This window comes from Bactrocera dorsalis, chromosome 4 (genome assembly GCF_023373825.1).
Source record: "Bactrocera dorsalis isolate Fly_Bdor chromosome 4, ASM2337382v1, whole genome shotgun sequence".
NCBI lineage: Eukaryota > Metazoa > Arthropoda > Insecta > Diptera > Tephritidae > Bactrocera > Bactrocera dorsalis.
The window spans coordinates 14,371,437-14,391,633 of record NC_064306.1 but is presented as its reverse complement, the minus strand read 5'-3'; the positions used below and the strand labels follow the sequence as shown (position 1 = coordinate 14,391,633).

At 36.5% G+C, this 20,197-nt stretch overlaps 1 protein-coding gene across 19 annotated transcripts in view; it reads right to left on the bottom strand.

Annotated features, from left to right (window-relative positions):
• Positions 1–2,862: 2,862 nt before the first annotated feature.
• Positions 2,863–20,197, bottom strand: part of LOC105222966 (inositol hexakisphosphate and diphosphoinositol-pentakisphosphate kinase) — a 43,778-nt gene continuing 26,443 nt past the window's right edge. For 8 of the 19 annotated variants that reach the window (XM_049456714.1, XM_049456716.1, XM_049456717.1 and 5 more), the window contains 10 exons: positions 19,244–19,412; positions 18,983–19,180; positions 16,380–17,313; positions 16,195–16,305; positions 15,859–16,084; positions 9,925–11,592; positions 6,676–7,161; positions 5,032–5,152; positions 4,559–4,805; positions 2,863–4,145 (listed from right to left, as the gene is read on the bottom strand). In XM_049456714.1, the coding sequence (XP_049312671.1) occupies positions 3,162–4,145; positions 4,559–4,805; positions 5,032–5,152; positions 6,676–7,161; positions 9,925–11,592; positions 15,859–16,084; positions 16,195–16,305; positions 16,380–17,313; positions 18,983–19,180; positions 19,244–19,412 (5,144 nt within the window). In that variant the 3' untranslated portion in view covers positions 2,863–3,161. Of the gene's footprint in view, positions 4,146–4,558; positions 4,806–5,031; positions 5,153–5,840; positions 7,162–9,924; positions 11,593–15,858; positions 16,085–16,194; positions 16,306–16,379; positions 17,314–18,982; positions 19,181–19,243; positions 19,413–20,197 lie in introns of those variants that run through there. The other 11 variants (XM_049456726.1, XM_049456727.1, XM_049456711.1 and 8 more) reach the window with 7 other exon arrangements.

Here is a 20,197-nt window from a genome sequence, read left to right as displayed (position 1 = left end):
TGTCTAAAGATCTTTTTGACACTTCGCGTCAAACTACTCGTGCTAATCCACCTTGCACAACCCCTGAAAGCCACTTCAGAGTTACAATATTTATTCCATGCGTTGATGCTCTGATTCAAAAGATGACAGAACGTTTATTAGTGAATGAGGATATACTCTCGTCATTTCAAATTCTACTCCCAGGTTTTGCTGCAATTGATAATGCCGAAGAATTAAAAAATTTAACTATTTACTTCGAGGAGCAAATATCAATGACAGCATTAAAATCAGAGTATCGATTGTGGTGTGCCAGCTTATCAACAATAGATCCAACCATAGAAGTGTTGAAATTACTGCAACATTGCGATGCAACGTATTTTAAAAATATTCACTACCTGCTTACAATTTTAGCAACTCTTCCAATGACGACCGCTTCCGTTGAAAGAACTTTTTCAACCTTAAAAAGAATAAAAACTTTACCACGCAGTGTGATGGGCAATGAGCGGCTGAGTGCACTTGCTGTTATTGCAGTGCACTGGGATATTAAAATAGATCCAGATGAAGTAATTAATGATATGGCAAACAAGAAGAAAAGAAAAATATTACTTATTTAAGTTACAACTACCAAATCATTTAAGTAATATGTATATGAATTTATATCGTTTTTTTTAATAAACAGAAAATTTAAAGTTTATACATATATGTTTTTACTTCAGCCCCCCCCGAAATGAAAAGCTGGCTACGGGCCTGTTTGAGAAGCAGCCCCAAAGCAGCACCTTTATTCCATATTTTACGGTCCGCTGCCAGAACGTGCCCATATAGAACATTCATCAATAAAAATGACATTTTTAGCATCTCCATCAATATTCTCATGCACCCAAGCGAGTCGCTTTGTCACAAGTTTTTCAATCTACAGAGGCTTCTTCATTGTGTTGCGCCATTTCAAATCATGAGTATGAAGAAGGGGTCGGATAGTTTCGTAGGATATATCTAAACCTTTTGCTATTAATTTTGTTTGTCCTTGCCGCAGTGTTAAAGCAGGATTCCGCGAAAACAGATTCACTATTCTTTTTTCATCTTTTTTGTTCACTTTTCCTATCGAACCACGTTCTGGTAAATCATCGACATTTTTAGCCACTATATATCGCTGTATCCACTTCTGTACAAATGCCTTCGACTTTCTCATATATTTAGCAGCCGCTGATTGCGACATTTCGGGACCTTTCGGGTGGATGCAAAGGAACACAGCTTCGTAGCGCGACGCGTATTCAGCACTCATGGCGTTTAATGTGATTCTCTTTCAAAAGATCAACGACAACTGTAACTTTGTTGACATTGCATCAAGGACCAAACTTCCCTCTATCGGCTTGCGAAGGAATTAGAGCGAAATCTTTCATTAACTGTCGGTAAAGTCGACCACGATCTTACTTGGCAGACTGTATAAGGTGCCATACATAACTTAGCACTAAATTAAGATATAAAACTGTAATTTGGTAGAGAGGATTGCAGTAGCAAGGGCCACCTGTGGAGAAATATATTTTGCAAAGTGGGCGTGGTCAGCCCCTAAGAAGTTTATTGTACATATATCCTAAACTACTGAAGCTACAACAACCAAATTTGCTGAATACAAATCCTATAAGAAATTCTACCAACATTGTGAAAATGGATGAAATCGGAAGATAACTCCGCTCACTCTCCATATAACGGTACTGTTCAAAACTACTAAAATCGCGATAAACCAATAGCTAAATATGCTCAAGACATTAAATCTTACCACCGAGATGGTAAAATATTTATAACTGTTATAAAAACTGTTCAAGCACCTAGGTACGCAATACTTAGACCCCGGTACCAATAGTTGACTTTTGATTGAAAATGTCGGTCAATGTGTGGTATATACAATATAACTGTAATTAAGGGACAATCATTCTTTTATAATGATATATCTCTATGTCAAAATGTGGCAAAAGACGCTTCATAACACCAAGGTAAAGCACAGTATTAATTGTTTGGCCAGGTGGGACGAACTCTCGGTGTACAATACCCTCGGAATCGTAAAAACAAATCAGCATTGTCTTTATTTTTGACTTCTGAAGACGACCGACGTCTGATCGTCACAGAAGTCCTCACCTCACCGACCTTCTTGGAATCGCTTAAAACACTCATGCACATTACTACGGGATAGGCACTGATCACCATAAACTTTTTTCATCATTTGAAATGTTTCAGTAAACGTTTTCCCAATTTTAAAACAAAATTTAATATTTGCTCTTTGTTCAAAATGCATTTAACGACCGATGACCTAAAGCTGCTGTCACTTTTTGATCAATAACATCGATTGTAGTTAGCCAATTGTCTTCAAATTTTTACGAAATGTCAACAATGATCAAACTTTTTATTTCATATACCCACCAATAGGTGGCGCCACCAGAAACAATTATATTTAAAAAGTTCTGTTTCTTTTGCGACAGACCTTGTACATATTTAATATAAAGATTTTCGAACTTCGGCGTGACTTTGAAGCGCTTATATCGGCCAATATGTGAGTTATCCCAACGAAAATAAGAAAGCGTGTTTACTCATAACAGTGTATCTTTGTGCTAAAATAGATAAAGTTGAGCGGAAACTTGGCCTAGCCCCTATATAACTAATATCAGGATTTTCGAACATCCGGTTGACTTTACTCTATATAATTTAGAAATAATGGCAATTTTTTGATAGATTTCTGTTCTTCGAACTTTTTAGATACTCTTCTCTCACTCTTAGCAAATATTTTGATGATAAGTACGTTAACTGATGAAGATCTCTCACTATCCACTAGTCCATTTGTGATGATACTTACTGTCTTACTTACAGATATTACACATACGAAATTTTAAAAAGTTTTTCTAAAGTTAGTAAATTTAAAATTTTTCACTTTATTAGACCACAGATAATTCGGTACATATAAGTTTGGAAGTGTTGCGTATATGCAAAGTTTATAGGAAAAATAAACAATTAAAAAGGAATTTGTTCACATATTATCTTATTAGTCAAAATAGTTTTAAATCAAGATTCATTTGATTTTGTTGGCATTTACTTGACAACTCTTTACGACTATATTTAGTAGCTCATTTTAATAAATAACCCTTTTCAAACAGCGATTTTAAAGCGATTTCTTTATTAGCGCTCTTTAATTCTGCTCACTTATGTTGCAAAGTGGCCATATCGTCCAAAATTTTAGTCGCCATAAATCGCGAGTTGGAGCGCGTTGCAGGCGACGTGCTTGCGCTGCTCGTGCGGCTGCTACCTTCGGGTGAAATGGGTGCGTGGGTCGGCGAGCGGGCTGGTACTAACAAGAACTCATTAAATAAGAAGTCGGCATCCATGGACTGAGTTTTGCTGTGGAAACTACGCGGAATTCGTTTTGGCGGCTCTATGAAACGTTCTTTAACAATCAAAGCACCTGGTCGTGGTGGACCCACACTTTCAGTGCCGACGGCAGCCCCATGCGCCGTCACTGTGGTGGACGTTGTAGCAATAGGTTGTGTTACAATTGCAATCGGTGTGGCTTTGTGCTGCGGCGATCCCGTAGCGGAGGCTGCGGGCGAAGCGCATACCGAACTTTTCAGATTAATGCACGACTGTGTGTGACTGACATCGTCCAGTTCGGAAGCATTGTGCTGCACGCGTTTCAGTGTATTACTTGCAAATGGAAAGTTGGAATTGGAAGTAGACTGGGTGAGTGTCTCAAATTTACGCAGACGTGCATCCTGCTTTAACGTGGAGGCCGATGGTATGTTGATGGACGCATGTAGATTATTGTACTCCTTTTGACGCTCATATTCGCCGCCCTCGAAGAGACTAATCTGCTTCTTGATTTTGGGCGATATTGGATCGGTTGCTTTACGTGCACCACGTCGTAGCGTATTTTCACCACAAAGTGGCAGCGGAGGCAATGATGTCGGTTCGCCGAAATAATTTGTCTCCGGTGAAGAACTGATAATTTTTGTATCTGGTATTTTAAGCGGTTCGGGAAGTGTATCGAATGTATCTTCGACATCAGGTGGTTCAGCCATCTCAGCATGAGTGGGACAGCAATAGCAGGTCTCAAGTTTTGGTTCATCTACAGGTAGCGATGGTGTTGTGGCGGCTGAAAGTGTAGTTTCGTCATCATCCTCAAAGCCCTGTATTTTAAAAGAGTTAAGGTTAAAAAATACTTTGGAGTATATACATACAAAAATTTCAAAAATTCAAGAACTTTATAAAATGTTCTACATATTCAAAATACGATACGAAAATGATTACGTTTATTGACCGGTTTCATTTATTTACGGACCTTATCTAGAATATATCCAAAATTATAATATTAGGCATATGACTGGTTGCAATTTTTATTATAAATAAATATGAGGACTTCATATTCGTTATTTGATTTTTGGATCTGAAAAGGTGTTTACCGTTATAGAATACGAGGAAAGGAGTTTTTTTTAAGCGTTGCATATTGTTGAGCGAAAGTGAAATTTAAAATACTTTCGGTTCTGGTTATTTAAAGTAACCGTTACTCCCTCCGCTAAAATATATTTTACTTTTTACTCACATCAACTGAAAGAGTCATCGATCCCTTGTTCGCAATCATGCTTATGTCCATGCCAAAGCTGACCGGTGTTAAGCAGGCACTCACATCGCCACGACTACTACCTGCGCCGAATGTGAATACGCCGTCAGCATCGACTTCCAAGGCATCCGTATTCATAGGAGTATACACCGAAACGGCATTCAGGTCCTCATCGTCGAGTTGTGGAAAGAATTTGGCGAGTTCCTCGGCTACGGGCAGGATGTTAACGCTACTTTTTTGTTTACGTTTTAAGAAATATTTTTGTCTCACATTTTTTACAAAGTGTGCGAATATTCACAGTTGCATAATGATACCAACACAGTTTTTAAAAATAAAAAAATATTGAGATTGCAAAAAAAACGGTGAAATACAAAAAAATGTATTGGCATTAGCTTTGACATTCAAACATCAATATATGTATGTACATGTAGTATAGGCAAAATTGTCATACTGACCCCTCGGCGCTGGTTATACTAATGGACATTTCGCCGCTGGGTGTTTCATGCGAGTACGTGTCCGAAATGGCTGGGGATGAGGGTTCGGTGCTGCTAGCAACGCTTGACTGCTGGCTCCACACTAGCAATGATTTTTTCGTATTTTACCAAATATTAAATATATTCTGATATTTGAATTCTATAATTTATTTCAAATAATTGAAAACTCATTCGCAAAATGTTCATAAATAAAGAAATCATTCTATAATAGAGAAAACGTGCTCAACAAAATTACCGACTGCTGGAAAACACTTCAATTACTGGAAATTTTAACCAAAAAATACAAAAGCATAAATTCAAAATATTTTTTATATTTTAATTATTATAGAATCTGAATAACAGCATTCAAAGGGAAAGAAACTTTTTTAGAGATAGAAACACCGAAATTCGTTGAAAAACTCGCACACTATTCAAATGCTCTCCTCATTTTTTCAATAGCAGCCAGTAGAATGCTAGAATTTATTATTCAGCTGGGTCTATGTGATTTTTTCCGACAGAGGGGAGGACACGATATAACTTGGGACGCAATGCAATCTACTTTTTACATTCTAAGGTTCTCTTGTAGGTGCTATTTCTTTTAAATCGTAATAATAGCAGATTTGTTTTCAACTAGTATCTGAGGAGAGGAGTTCTAAGTAGTTGCTTTTATTTAAAAAATCGTAGTTTTAGAAAATAATAACATAACAGGTTAAGCTGACGTAGTGTGCCATATATTTTGACAAAATGAAATGAAGTGAAGAAAAATTATAATAAAATAAATAAACATTGAGTTTAATCGGTTTACAAATAGTTAAATTCCGGTTTATTAATTTTAATCAAATCTTCAGTTGCTTGCTTAAATTATCTCTCACTTCAACTTGTAGTTTTTACTCAATACACAATATTCGGTCACCAGTTATAAGAGATTAGCCACAAATCAATAGAAAACTTTAGGTAGTTATCGCAACTCTTAATTACTTTCATTTAACATTTTCTTCCTAATTATAAAATGTGCTTATCAGAAAATAAATCAAATTTCACGTGCTCATTGCATAACAAATTGCAAGCAAAAATAAGTTATAAAATTAAATAGATTACAGTAATTTTGTTGTGCTATAATACAGATTTTCGTGGTTGCATATACTAAAAAATACATTCAATTACATACAACATATGTATACAATAATTTATAAATTTGTGAAGGCGGTTACGAATACAAGATGCTTTTCAATTTTAAATTTACGTTGTGTATGTTTATGGTGAAGGTGTAATTTATCGATATTTATTAATCGTCTTTTAAGGTTACCGTAACACAACAATTGCTTGGATGACATTTAAGCAGTGTATGAGCTGTACGTAATTACTGCATTGTTGTTTTTGAAAAGAAACTTGTATGTAGTTATAGAAAATTCTTATATTTAAAAACAACGAAAATAAATAGATTACTTTTCAAGGCTGTTTTGTGACATCAAAATAACTTGTTTCTTTTGTGTGCTTTGCGCGTAGCGAAAGTGTATTAAAAGCTCTCAGCAATATCGAAAAATTTAAACGCACTACAGCATACGCAATATGCACTCGAATAGTGGAGAGAAACATTTCAATTTACAATATAATCGTCCAACTTACTTCCAGCAGTCGGCTGCGCTGTTGCCGTTGCGTTTGCCTCAGCCGCGCCAGCAATGTTACATTTGTTGGCGCGTTCGGACGTTGCTGTTGCTGTTACGACTTCTGCTGTTGCCACTTCTGTTGCATCTTGCTGCAGCGGTCTTCGGACATTCCCGGCTAGATTGACTGTTGGATGCATGCAAATTGCATTCTTTAATATCGGCTCACGTACCCTTTCGCCCTGTGTGGGTGCTGCCTCTTGGCATTGACACATGCTGTCACCGGATAGATAGCTTGTGGCCGCCTCCAAAGAGCACATAGATTGTAATGCTCCCTGTAGGGTTTGTTGCGGTGTTGATGGATGCTTGGGCGGCGATGATGCTGGCGTTTTGTAGAGTGGCGATGTTGTCATTTTATGTAGAAATTGGTCGAGCTGCTTCAGTGATAGTGCGTTGTGTAAAGTTTCTAGTGGTCGAATTGGTGGTACACCGCCGAAACCTTCAAGTACTACATCCGAAGGTTAAGCGGTAAGGTGATTATATGACGATGACGTAAAAGGATAATTAGGTTAGAAAATGTAGGTAGATATGTAAACAAATTTTTATAGGTACATAAATTAATGCAGGTAAGATGCTTAATTGTACTCTAACACTAACGGTACCCAGAAGAGATGTAAATAATATATTTATCTTAAAAAGCGAAAATGATACACTTACGAGTACATAACATAAATGTTCTATTTTTTTGAGAACTTGAAAAATAGGTTTTAATCCTGCTGAGGTCTTTAAAAAGATAGAACGATCCGATAATATTATACCGGCAACTCCTTGAAACAAGGCATTGACTTGAAGCTAGTAGATCCGAAAACCAATCTTTCCTATTTTTCCTATTATTTTTCAAAACAAAGAACTTGCTAAATTATGCTAGTCTGGCGGCACTGGTGTCCTTTGAAATTAAATCACAGTTGTATGGGCATTCTTAATAGTTTATCAATCGTATTCACTGTTTATGCGCGCTTAAAAACAGTCTCAACGGGAAATGAGTTGACAAACCGTTAGTTACTGATCCGAACAAGGGTAAATCGGCTAGAGGACAGTCTTTGGCCAAATAGAATTTGGGTAAATTCCAGTACCGTAGAGCCGAGTGTCATGGGAGTATCAGAATGCTACTAAAAGACATTGATCTTGCTTCCAGAGGCCTGAGAAGGTAGATGATTTATCTAAGAGGTCGTCAATCGTCCGCATTGTACTGAGTTAAAAATGAAAAATTAAACAGGGGTTACTCAGGGCGGCGTCCTCCTTCTGCTGCTATTTAACTTTTATATTTCGAAACCCCTTAACGAACCACAATGAATTTCTGTCACTTCATACGCTGATGATTGCACCAAATGAACGGTAGATATTGGAAGCGATAACAAGTGTTCGCAAGTACACACAACTTTTCTCATTTCTTCACTGTAAAGAGCACAACATTCTGCCATGCAAGATCTGCAACTATAATAGGGTCGCTTTCATGCAACAGGATGTACTAGTATATGAAGAATATTCAAATTACCAAACTATTTATTTTTATCGTTTCATTTGGTATCGGTCCCTCGTTTTTTCTGCTGTTAAATAAATATAAAAAAAATTCTCGCTGAAGAAGTAATCGTCGAGACTAGGAAGTATTTGGCAATAAAATACCAATCGTATTAAAAATTAACAATATTTACGAAAAGTAAGAAGGTCGCTATAGCCGGAGTATCGCCATCGATATCATCGATATTTGAATAACATAACGACCACTGCTCCAGCTGCCGAAAAGAAGGAAGTATTTAAGAAGAAGGAGTCGGAGTCAGAAGAAGACGACGATATGGGTTTCGCTATCTTCGACTGCTGCGGTAGTTGCACAGCTCAATATCAAAGGCGTGACGTTAAAAAATTTGTGATACGAAGTCTTCAGGCTATGTCGTTCTCTCAAAGCTGAATCAGAAAACAACAGTCCTTCAAAGGAAACAAGACATAAAGAGTATGTTTATTATTACATAGCTGGAATGTGTTTTGAAATGCAGTTTGGTGCGAACAACCTAGTTTTCTAAAGTTAAATAAATTTGGAAGCTTTTAGCTCGAGGAAAAAACTCAGCTATGCAGTTTTCCATATATGCGGGAATTTTAAGGAAAATATTAAATTGTAACTTAACTTAGTTGCATTATTCTACACCTTAAGTTTAACTTAACTTATGAATCTGTGACCACAAGAAATAACTGCTCAAGGCGACTGACTGACTTTATAAGAAATGTCTTTTTTTCGCTGGATCTACATTGTGACAATAAAGTACCCGGAAATTGTAAATAAAACGCAAAATATTTAATTATTCATCAATATTTATGTTGTAGATGTAATAAACTTATGCAATCCTCGAAACACATTTCATAAGCACTTTTTGGGATGGCCTTCAGCTAATTCAGTGAATTTGGTTTCGACTGATTGATGACTTGTTTGCATGGTATCATATCCCTTATTTGCATGTGAACCTCATAAGCCCATGTCTTATCGCCAGTTATAATGCTCTTCATGAATGTGGAATTGAAAAAGGAGTATTTACGGTACTCTTTTTGAAAAAAATCAGCTTTATCGGGACGAGTCGAGTAAGAATCTAATCCACCAAAATAATTTAAAAGAGCTTGCAAGAGATGTCGATATGGCAATCTCTCTAACACCGGCTTGACGATTTTCAACCACCATATCCTTCACTTTTTTAATATTTTTTCAGTTGAAGCGATCGAAGGTCGTCCAGAATGAGGCATATCTTCAATGATCTCTCGACAGTCTTTGAAGGCTTTGTACCACTCGTAGGCTTGTGTTTTTGATAAAACTGAAAAACCGTAAGCTTTTTCCAATATTCGCAAAGATTTCGCAACCGAAATTTGGTTAGAAATTCAAAATTTGAGACAAATTCTTCGGTCGATATTTTTATCCATTGTAAAAATCACAGCGCATGACAGATCGCGCTCATATTAGGCATGTTAAATAAGGACAGACCAAGTCAAGGACCAACTTAGCAAAAAAAAAATTTAGCATTTTTTTTGAAATATCATTTACCTGGGGAATTTAATTACAATTTCTGGGTGTTTTTTTGTCACAATGTATATTTATGATCTTAAAATGTAAACGCTAATGACAACATAAATATTTTGCGACTTATTAATAAACGTTAAGGTGTTTCTAAAATTCTATTTAGCTGTTTTTCCTTGTGGCTAAAGGAGTATAAATTCGATATTGACCGCTTACCTGACGATGAGACCGCACATGGTATCATATCCCTTAGATTGGGTGCTGATGAGCTTCCGCTTATAACTGCCGTGCTAAATAGACTACTTGAGCTAGTGGCCATCTTCTTGCTAAAACCACCGAATCCCAACATTTTCATATACGACATCTGGCCGGCAATACTGTGTCTTTGACGTCGAGACGATACCGACGATGAGGAGGATACTGGCGTCGCATTGCCATCTGCGGCGGAAGTAGCGGTGGAGGTACAGGTGACAATCACGGACGAGGGCATGGGTGTGGATTTAGATGTAGACATGGACGTGGACGCGGACGCGGACATATTGGCATTGACATTGGGCGTTGATGTTGTGTTCGTAGTGGTTATGGTTGTTGTGGTAGTGGTGTTTGTTGGGTCGTAAGTTGTAGGAATGGTAGGAGTGAGTTTCGAATTGAATTGGTTAGTATCAGGCATTAGATTAGACAAATCGGTTGAGGATGAGCTCAAAGTGACGATCACGTCAGGTATTCGCGCGGTATGTGTATGTGGTGTGTGTTGTTGTTGTCGGTTAAATAGTTTATGTTGGTGTTGGTTTTGTCGGCGTATACGTGAGTTATGATGATAATTGGTGACGCGTTTGTCAGCGTGCGTGTCAGTGTATTTTTGTTGGATTAATGTGTCAAAGTCGCAGGCAGACGAGGATTGAACGGGAGAAGAGAAAGCGGTGTTAGTAGCATGTGTATTATCAAATTCATTGATTGTAGTAAATTTATTTACAAATGGTTGTTGAGCTTGCTGCGTAAACTTGAAGGGATTTTCAACATTTATCATCACCGGCGCCGACTGTACGGTGTGCAAACTGCTCATTGAGACGGTCTTTATGTCAGGCGCGCGCTCAACGTCAGCACACACGCCACTGCACAGCTCGTTGGCATATTTCTGTTGCGATTTCGCTTGCTGCTGCAGCTGCCGCTCATCGGACTCTTGGCATAATTTTAAGGTAGAAGCGGTCGGCGAATTGGTGGGCGAACCAACGCGCAGTTGATCGACTATCGTGTGCCGTTCCTCCTGCAAACGGAATCTGAACTCGCTGCTGAGTATGGTGGCTGGCGCCGAACAAGACAGTTGAAAGTCATCAATGGAGGCCACGCGTGAAGCGGAAATCGGCGAGCTGCCCAAAACGAAGTGCAAAACTTCACCATCGTTGAGCGGACTGATATCAGCCATGCTCTTCGAATGCGAGTGCGGCAGGTTATCGTCGAAAGCACCACCGCCGCTAAGGCAATTGCACGAAAGCGGACGTTCATTTGTGGCTAACGGCGATATTTTCGGTAAATACATTTCGTTAGCTGCATCGGGCTCATCGATGCTTGCTATGGCGCGCATAGTCAATAAGCGCACGTGACGTTTTTGACGCGTCTCGCATGGCGAATTCGATTTATGTTCGTTGCAAGGGGATTCCGGCGTTAATGGATTCAGTGAGAAGTCAATATCGGACAGTGGCAACTCGTTGGTAGACGAATCGATTTTATAGAAAGTCAAGCTATCAGTAACGCGTATGTGAAATGTGCCGCCAGCGTTTGCAGCGAAATTTGGATTGGAGCGCGTGTTGAGTATCTCCTTGAATTCATGCTTGTTATTAGTACTAGTTAAAGGGGGTGTGTGTATAGGCGTAGACACAGCGGTATCTACGCGTTTTTTACACAATTTATTCATGAATCATGTACACAAAGCAATTGTTAGAATGAATTTTGCCGGAAAAGGTGTTAAATAAGCGCACAGAACGAAGGTATAAGTTGTACGAGTATATAAGTTCGCATTTGAATTTATTTGTTACAAGTGACCGGTTCAGACATGGGGAGCGCAGACGCCATGTGGAGTAAAATGACAGATTTCATGATTAAATGCATTAAAAATTTTTGTCATTCATGTACATTATATTGTAAAATTTATGAGAATCGTCTTAAATATATAGATATGTTTGGCTTGGACAAGTCACATTGAGTACGACATTAAGGCGTGGCAGCAAGCAGTTTGAATTCGTACAGAAAATTTTGGCAGTGTTAGGAGTTACATATTATGCACATATGTATAATGTATACATACGTATACATATACATTGTTATATATGGATATACGAAATTATATGTAGTTAAGTGTGTGCTTACATTTTGACTGTTGTTATTGTATTACATCGTATCGATATTACAATATAGTAGGCATGCAAAGGGCGTTAAATTAGTAAACCGTACAAAAATTTTGTATGTTTTTGTTGTAAGTAGTATGATGAAATTCAATTTGCAGATAAACGTGGCAGTTAACACAATCTACTTGCATAAGTACATAAATAAAACATACTCGAAAGCAAAAGTGCCAGGATTTGGAATGGTGAAGTACAATGAAGTTTTGCGAGAGTACGTTTTTTGGTTTTCTCAGTTTTTTTGGGAGTAGTAATAGAGAAACTGTATTTTGTTAACTTTGGGAACATGTTGTTGTAATATGGTGCTTGTCGTATTGTACACTTCTGAACAGGTAATTAAGTCATAAATTCATACACTTTAGCCTTTAAACATACATAATTAATACGATTAATAAAATTATGTAATTCCAATGTATTCCAATATTTAGTATTAGGTTTCATGATTTAAGTTTTGCTGCTAACTTCATTTATGTTTTATTTAGGGTGTACGTTATAGCTCAAATTAATTGTTTTTTGCAAACGGACCTTATATTTAGGTTTTTTTCCTAAAAAAAGATCAAACGTAAACAAGCGCTTTATTTTCAATTTAAATTGCACCTAAATCAGTTTACTTTTTGAATAGACTATATTTAACACGGGATTTTCGAACTTTTGCAATATATTTTTCCCTTGTTTTATCTTTAAACGAAATTAATCTACAACTTTACATATTCTAATACAAAATTGTCCGCTCTCTAAAAAGTTATTGCTAATTTTTTCATGAATATATTAATTTAAGAGTTTTACGCAGTCAAAGTTATCCTTCAAATACAGTATACCATGTCGTATGAGCAACACAGAAGGTATAAATCAGTTGTATGTGCATTTAATGTATAACTTTGATAGCTTATAAGCTTTAAATTAATATTTTTTTTAAATCGAAAAATCACCTTTTTTCCAATGTGATTTAAGCAGTATTTAAACGAAAAATTAAGAGCTTGTTTACATTTGATTATGTTTTAGAGTTGTGAGAGAGAGTTTGCCACGAAGTTTGTAACGCACTGAAGTAAATGTCAAGTACCCTATTTTCCCTCGAAATTGGCATGGATTATTGTCCAAGGCAAAAGTATAATCTTCGAACAAACTTTTCTGATCGGACCACAATAGCATATATATATATATATGTATGAATTTATATGGAACCCTTTGTATCTGTAAAGGGTATTATAGTTTCGGTGCAAACGAAGTTAAAGTGATTTCTTCATTTCTACGTTAGTTAGACTTATTAATTTAATTTCATATTTTTTAACTTTATACACAATTTTATTTAAAATAATTTAGTTATTTTATAAAATTTCTATTATATTTAATTTATATTACATATTCATGATAATTGGATTGTTTGTTAATCATCCAATAATTATCGACCTTTTACCATAGTATCAGTATATCTATCGATTGCTTACTCTCTGAAATGAATTCGTTTTTACGATTTGTGCATCATCTAATGTCCCACATAAAATAAATGAAATTTTGTTTAAAGGCTAAAAGTCATTTATGATTGTATTAATTATCAGCACGCAAGCGCACATACGGGGAAATAAAGAAACACAGTTATGTACAAAGAGTAAGTGTGCACAAAGAAAAACCATACGTACATCAGTAAACATTGCGATTACTCATGTGCACTTTGAGCTCCAAAATTTATGAAAATCACATATTTGTAAAAAAAAAAAACAAACCTCAGGAATTAGAAGAAGTGTACCTAAATACACAACTGTCAAGAAAACGTTAAAAACCAAGAAACTGAATAACTTATATATTATGTACACAGAACACAAAGAGAGGTCAAGACATACATAGTTAAAGCCAAAAGTCAGACGCTGCCAAATGTCAGCAATGACTAGGATGCTACCATCACGGCGTCATCTAACATTTTCTACGACTTCTACCATTGGACATAGCCACTAGCAGGAATCGGACAAAATGCTTTCGTTTTATACAAAATGGCTTTCCGTTTGAGTGAAAGCTTATGAACATTTCTCAGCGTCTAGCTTTATATTCGCTTCTTGCTATGTCGATTATAGAAATATTTATAATTATGACAGCAGTATTCAAAGACGACAGCAAAAGACGACACCGAATTTCAGCCAAATACACGGAAATTCCCAGCCAGATGCTTATACGAAAATTTTGTCATTGTGTTAAAAAGTTTAAACAAATGTATTGAATTGTTTTCATGTTAATAAGAGAGTAATTTAGTTAATTTAAATTTGAATTAAATATGATTAATGCGCTTAAAAGAACATAGTATAAATTAATATAAACATAATAAGCAGGAGGAGTTTGTGTCGTTCTTATGTATAACTTAAATCGCATTAATGTAAAAAATAAAATAAACAATTAGCAATATACAAATATAAGCTGAGCTTTTGTAAAGTTTCGATTTGTGAAAATTTAAATAATTAAATTACTATTATTTTCTTGTCACTAAAAATATGTATGTGTGTATGTATGTAATGTTTTCACTAAAAGTATATAGCTATGATCGAAGTACATATTTCAGGATTGAAATTCAATATCTTATTTGCATGAATGTTTTTTACTTTACTACGCACTTGTTAGGAAAACACCAGTTGTCTGACTAAACTAAAATACTATAAAGTTGTCACAGCTTATTTTTATACACTGAACATACGGTATATATGTATTAAGTTTGCTACGAAGTTTGCCATACTCAGAAGAACACGTCGGAGATCCTATGAATTAAATCTATAAATTATCAACGTGACAAGCTGAGACGATTTAGCTATGTCCGTCTGTCTGTCTGTCATCTCTCTGTATATAGGCGAACAAGTCCTACAGTTTATGAGATATCGATTGGAAATTTTGCACAGGTAATTTCTCCCCAAGAAGCTGCTTATTTGCCCGAAACTCCGATATTGGACCACTATAGGGTATAGCTGCCATTGAAACAGATCAAACAAAATCAAATTCTTGTATATAGTATATTAAACTACTCAAGACAGCGCTACAATCTTCGTACAAATTCTTCAGTTGTGACCATTATACCATACAAACTGTCTTATCAAGATATCTTTACGAAATTTGGCGTAGACTATCGTAGAAGGCAACGCTATAATCTCCCAACAACTAGTTCATATCGGACCACCATTGCACATACATATGTATTTGTCATTCAAATTGACCGTTGAAAAATAAATAAATATCTTTTAATACCTGCTATGGAGGATATTACAGCTTCTTGTATTTTGTATGTTTTTTATAAACAGCTGATAAACAAATTGCCGACCATGAAGATATGCTTTTTCTTTGTTATAATTTCATCTACAAAAAAAATACTAATAACTGAAAAAACTTTACCTAATTTAATCTATTCCTTAACATTCGATCGCTACTGTTACTCTTTAAAAAAAATTGTTGGTAACATAATAAACCGGCTGCAAAACTGTATTTTAAAAATAAATCATATAAAAACTTGTATATATTATATGACCAATGGAGCGCCACATAGACCGGCACATGCTATTTGAAGGACATTAATGGACAAAAATATAATAAAAATACTTGTGTGTGTGTGTATGAAATCATAATCCGACCATAAAACTTAATGGTGGACCATAAAACTTAATGGTGGACAATAGTGTGTTAATTGTTACCAAAAAAGAAACAAATTGTTGAAAAGCAAAACAGGAGACGTACTCAAACGCAGCAGCAACAACGTAAAATTGTTTACATACCAAATGACACATACCTTTTGCACGCTTTTGATCGCGCTGTTCATAGCTACGTGACCGTGGCTCCGCATCGGGACTAATGGGGCGTTGCGATTCCAGCGAGTGTTGTTGTGAAGCCAATTCTTCATTCAGACGCTTTGCCAAATGCGCCGCTTCATGTCCGCTTACCGTATGGTGCGCACCGATTGGTATGGGTTTCGATTTTTGATGCTTAGTATGCGGTGGTGAATCTTTATCGTAGCCCTAAGAAGAATTCAATTAAAAGTGCAAATCAATTAAAATGTTGTGATTTTTGTTGTTTTAAATATATAAAATACTACAATCCAACAAAACACTAATTAAGAATTGCTTACGTCTGATTGGCTCCTCACAGGACTATCCTCCGAGTCGTTTTCCTCCTCTATACGCGGCGGATTTGCGTCATCTACCGCAGAAGTGGTTTTGAGAAAAGAATTACTTGAACCCTTTTTGTATAGAATTAAAAAATTTATCTGATAAATCAATATATATACATATATTCTGAGGGCTCTTTACTAACCATTTGCTTGGGATTGCCAGAATCATTGCGCGAGTGTGGCCGAAAGCCTGGGCCGGGTGGCAGGTTCTTCTGCACGCAACAATTTACACCCGGACTGAAATGTAGTTCCACGTGAAAGCGTTCTTCTGATGTGGGATCTTTGGTGGGATCCTCGTAGAGCATTATCACAACCTGTGACATGTAATTCAACTCCGACACCATGGAAATGTAATCCATTGCACGACGCCATTGTTCATCATTTAACACATTTAACAAACCACCATAGCGCAAAACAGTTAACAATGAGTGCACATGACTTTCACTGGTGAAATACAACCGCGTGCGCACGTGACGACCCGGACTGGCGACACCGTGACTATAATGTGGATTTAGCCTATTTACCGACTCATCGCCCACTTCTTCGATGTTTCGCTGCAAATCGGCTTTGATTTTTTTCAGCAACGGCGTACAGATACCCTGACCAATGGCCAACTTCTCTTGCACAGTTGAACCGTATTCTTGTGGTATAACGATGTCTGCTAGGTACTTCGCGTATATGTACAATTCTTCCGCCTGATCGTATTGCAGCGTGTGTTGATTGTGTTGCAAGTCGTATTTGATGCAATCGTAAATGTCGGGTACTTTTGAAATGTCGTATTGTTTGGATTTGGTGCTGAAATCCTTTTCAATTTTCTCCCATCGCCGCGCCATCAAATCCCATGTCTCGCCATGGTACAGTATAGCGTCTTTAGTTTTGGGATCTTCTTTCTTTACGCTTATAATGGTTAATAATTCTTTGATTAGCTTGTGTACGTGATTACAACATTCTACAGGATTCTTAACAAAATCCAAGGCTTGATTAATGGAAATACTATTGCACGGATTAATCACCTCACGGTCTTCCATTGTAAATTCGCGGTCTACCCGCATCAAATCATGCAAGCGTTGCTTTGCACTGAAATAAATATCGCGGATTAGCAAAGTGAAACTATAAATTTGTAATGTAAATATGTAGTACAAAAGTAAAAGGAGATTTAATAGTGAGAAAAAGCACCAATTAAAAGAATACGAACATACAAAAAGCACGCATATATATTATCTGAAATTTTGTACACGTACTTTTTTTCCAAAGAAGCTGCTCATTTGACGGAACCGTCGACATCGGACACTACAGTATATAGCTGTCATACAAACTCAACGACGACAAGTAACAAAGGGCTAAGTTCGGGTGCAACCGAACATTTTATACTCTTGGAACTTGCAGGAATCAAAACCAGGGAAATACCTTACGATGTAAGACGTCAACCAGAGGATCGTAATCTAGCAATTATATACATAACTTATATATTGACCTACATATGTATACATATATTCGGCATAAGATTTGTTAGAAAAACCAAAATCATTATACAAAATCAGCCGGATGAATTTTCATTGAGATAACTCACATATTTGTCGATATATGCGGTACAAAGTCACCCGGAAGTTGGAAAATCTTTATGTTAGGCATATAGGGGCTCAGGGAAGTATTGACCCGATCCCACAGAAATACTACTGCAGGAAAAGGATTATGTCTGAATTTCTATATTTAAAATTGTGCTATATGAGAAGTAGGCATTGTTGTAGTCCGATTTCGTCCATTTTCACAATGGGACATAAAAATATCAAAAGGATGCTACGTACTGAATTTTGTCGAAATCGGTTAGTCCCGAGATATGAGATTTCATCAAAAAGCAGTCGTAAAATTTAATGTCTCGGGCGTATTTAGTTATTGATTTATCGCGCTTTTAGCAGTTTTCATCCGAATTCATCCATTTTCGCACTATCCGTAATATGTAGTTCGTGCAATCTTCGTGCTTGGCGAATTTGGTTGTTGTAGCTTTATTGGTTTAGGAGATATGCACACTAAACATATTAGGGAACAGGACCACGTCCACTTTGGATATCAATTTGGTATCCACAAGTGCCCTTTGTCACTGCGATTCCCTGTGCCAAATTCACAGTTTTATATCTTAACTTAGTCCTTAGTTATGGCACTTTATGATGTGCGTGGATTACGCCCATCTACGAACTGGATTTTTTTTTTGTATTAAGGAACACACATCTATATATATCAATTTTTACTCAAGTTACAATTTGCACGGACGGACGGACAGACAGTCAACCAGATTTCAAATTTTCTCGTCATCCTGATCATTTATATATATCCCTATATCTATCTCGCTTAGTTGGAGGAGATACGTACAACCGTTAGGTGAACAAAACTACAATACTCTGTAGCAACTGGTTACAAGAGTATAAAAATCCAGTACTTCTATGAAAAACTTTTCAGTTAGCAAGATATCTTTCCAGCGAAAGGCGTTTTATTTTTTCTGGTTGGAACATATAGCTGCCATAAAAACTTGTATGGAAAATCTTTGAATTTGAAGCGATATCTTCACGAAATTCAACACGGATTATTATTGAGGCAACGATACAATCTCTTAATAAATTTTTCAGATCATACTAATACAGCATATAGTGTTAGACAGCTATACTGACCGATGAAAAGCCAGATGAAGGTTAAGGTTGCAGATTGGGTGCAATTATTTTCTTGTTTTATATATATCCGCCAACATACTTACAGATTTTGGTATTTACTAGAGTCACAATCATTATCTAGTAGCCCGTTCGTATTAGCACTTTTCACCATCTGCACCAATATTGGTGTGAGTTCTCCCTCCAATGCCAGCAGACCTTTAGCGAAAGCGGCTGCAGTCATTTGCACACGACCTTCGTCAGAAGCATATATTTTCAAGTCATGGCGAAATGTGGAGTGCAATCTAGAAATGTTATAAACATTTTAGTTGTAGTATAAAAAATGGTTGTGAAAAATTGTGTATTACCGCAACAGCCCCAAGCCTTGTGTGCCCGAATAGTCCTGTCGACCTTGACCTCCAGGATACATGCAACGGAATATGCGTCCCAATTCTTCCGCTTGTATGCGACCAGCAGGCGTTAACTCACCACCCCATTTTAAGATCAGAACTAATGACGGCTCTTTCGGTGCATCTACTTCAAAGCATAAATGATTGTAAAGGATGTTAAGAAAAAATATATATTAAATTTAAAATATTACAAGCAAAAGTGTATCAAGAAAACAAGTATATTAATATTAATTTTGATAAGCAAAAATAAATAAATTAATGAAAAAGCACGAAGTCGAAAATATAAGAAAAATAATAATAATAAGAAAAAATATATCTATATAAATTTATAGATAATATAGTAATAAAAAAATATACAGCAGGCCTCCAGCGAGAGATCCACAACCATTAAAGGGGCAACGGAATAAGAAAAATTGAAAAGAGAACGATAATATCTACAAATTGCAGGACTTTGCAAACAATATCAAGTGATGGGCATCGGCCACTGCAGATGGAAGTGCCAGATGCAGAGTATGGAAATTAATTTATAATATGCTCCGATATTTCCACGAAGACATCCTTGAATACGTAGTATTCAAACAACACGCACCTCCATTAGCTCAAGCACAATGCTAGTTGAGGTCGTGGCAAGTTTATTTGAGGAATGCTGCCAAATTTACAGTTTTTGTTCCGTTAGGTAGACTTGAATATCGTGCGATAGATTTGGCTTCCATTATGTGCTTGAAACGGATGAGGTGGTTTGAGTATTGAGTGTTGGAAAAAGGCACAACAAACCGAAGATCGTAATCTTATCAAACGAGTCTCAAATTATACATAATTAAAATATGTACTAGAAACTTTTCACATTTAGTACATTGGTAAAATATCATAGATACATGGAAATTCTGGGTGTGAATTTAGGGCAAAACACAA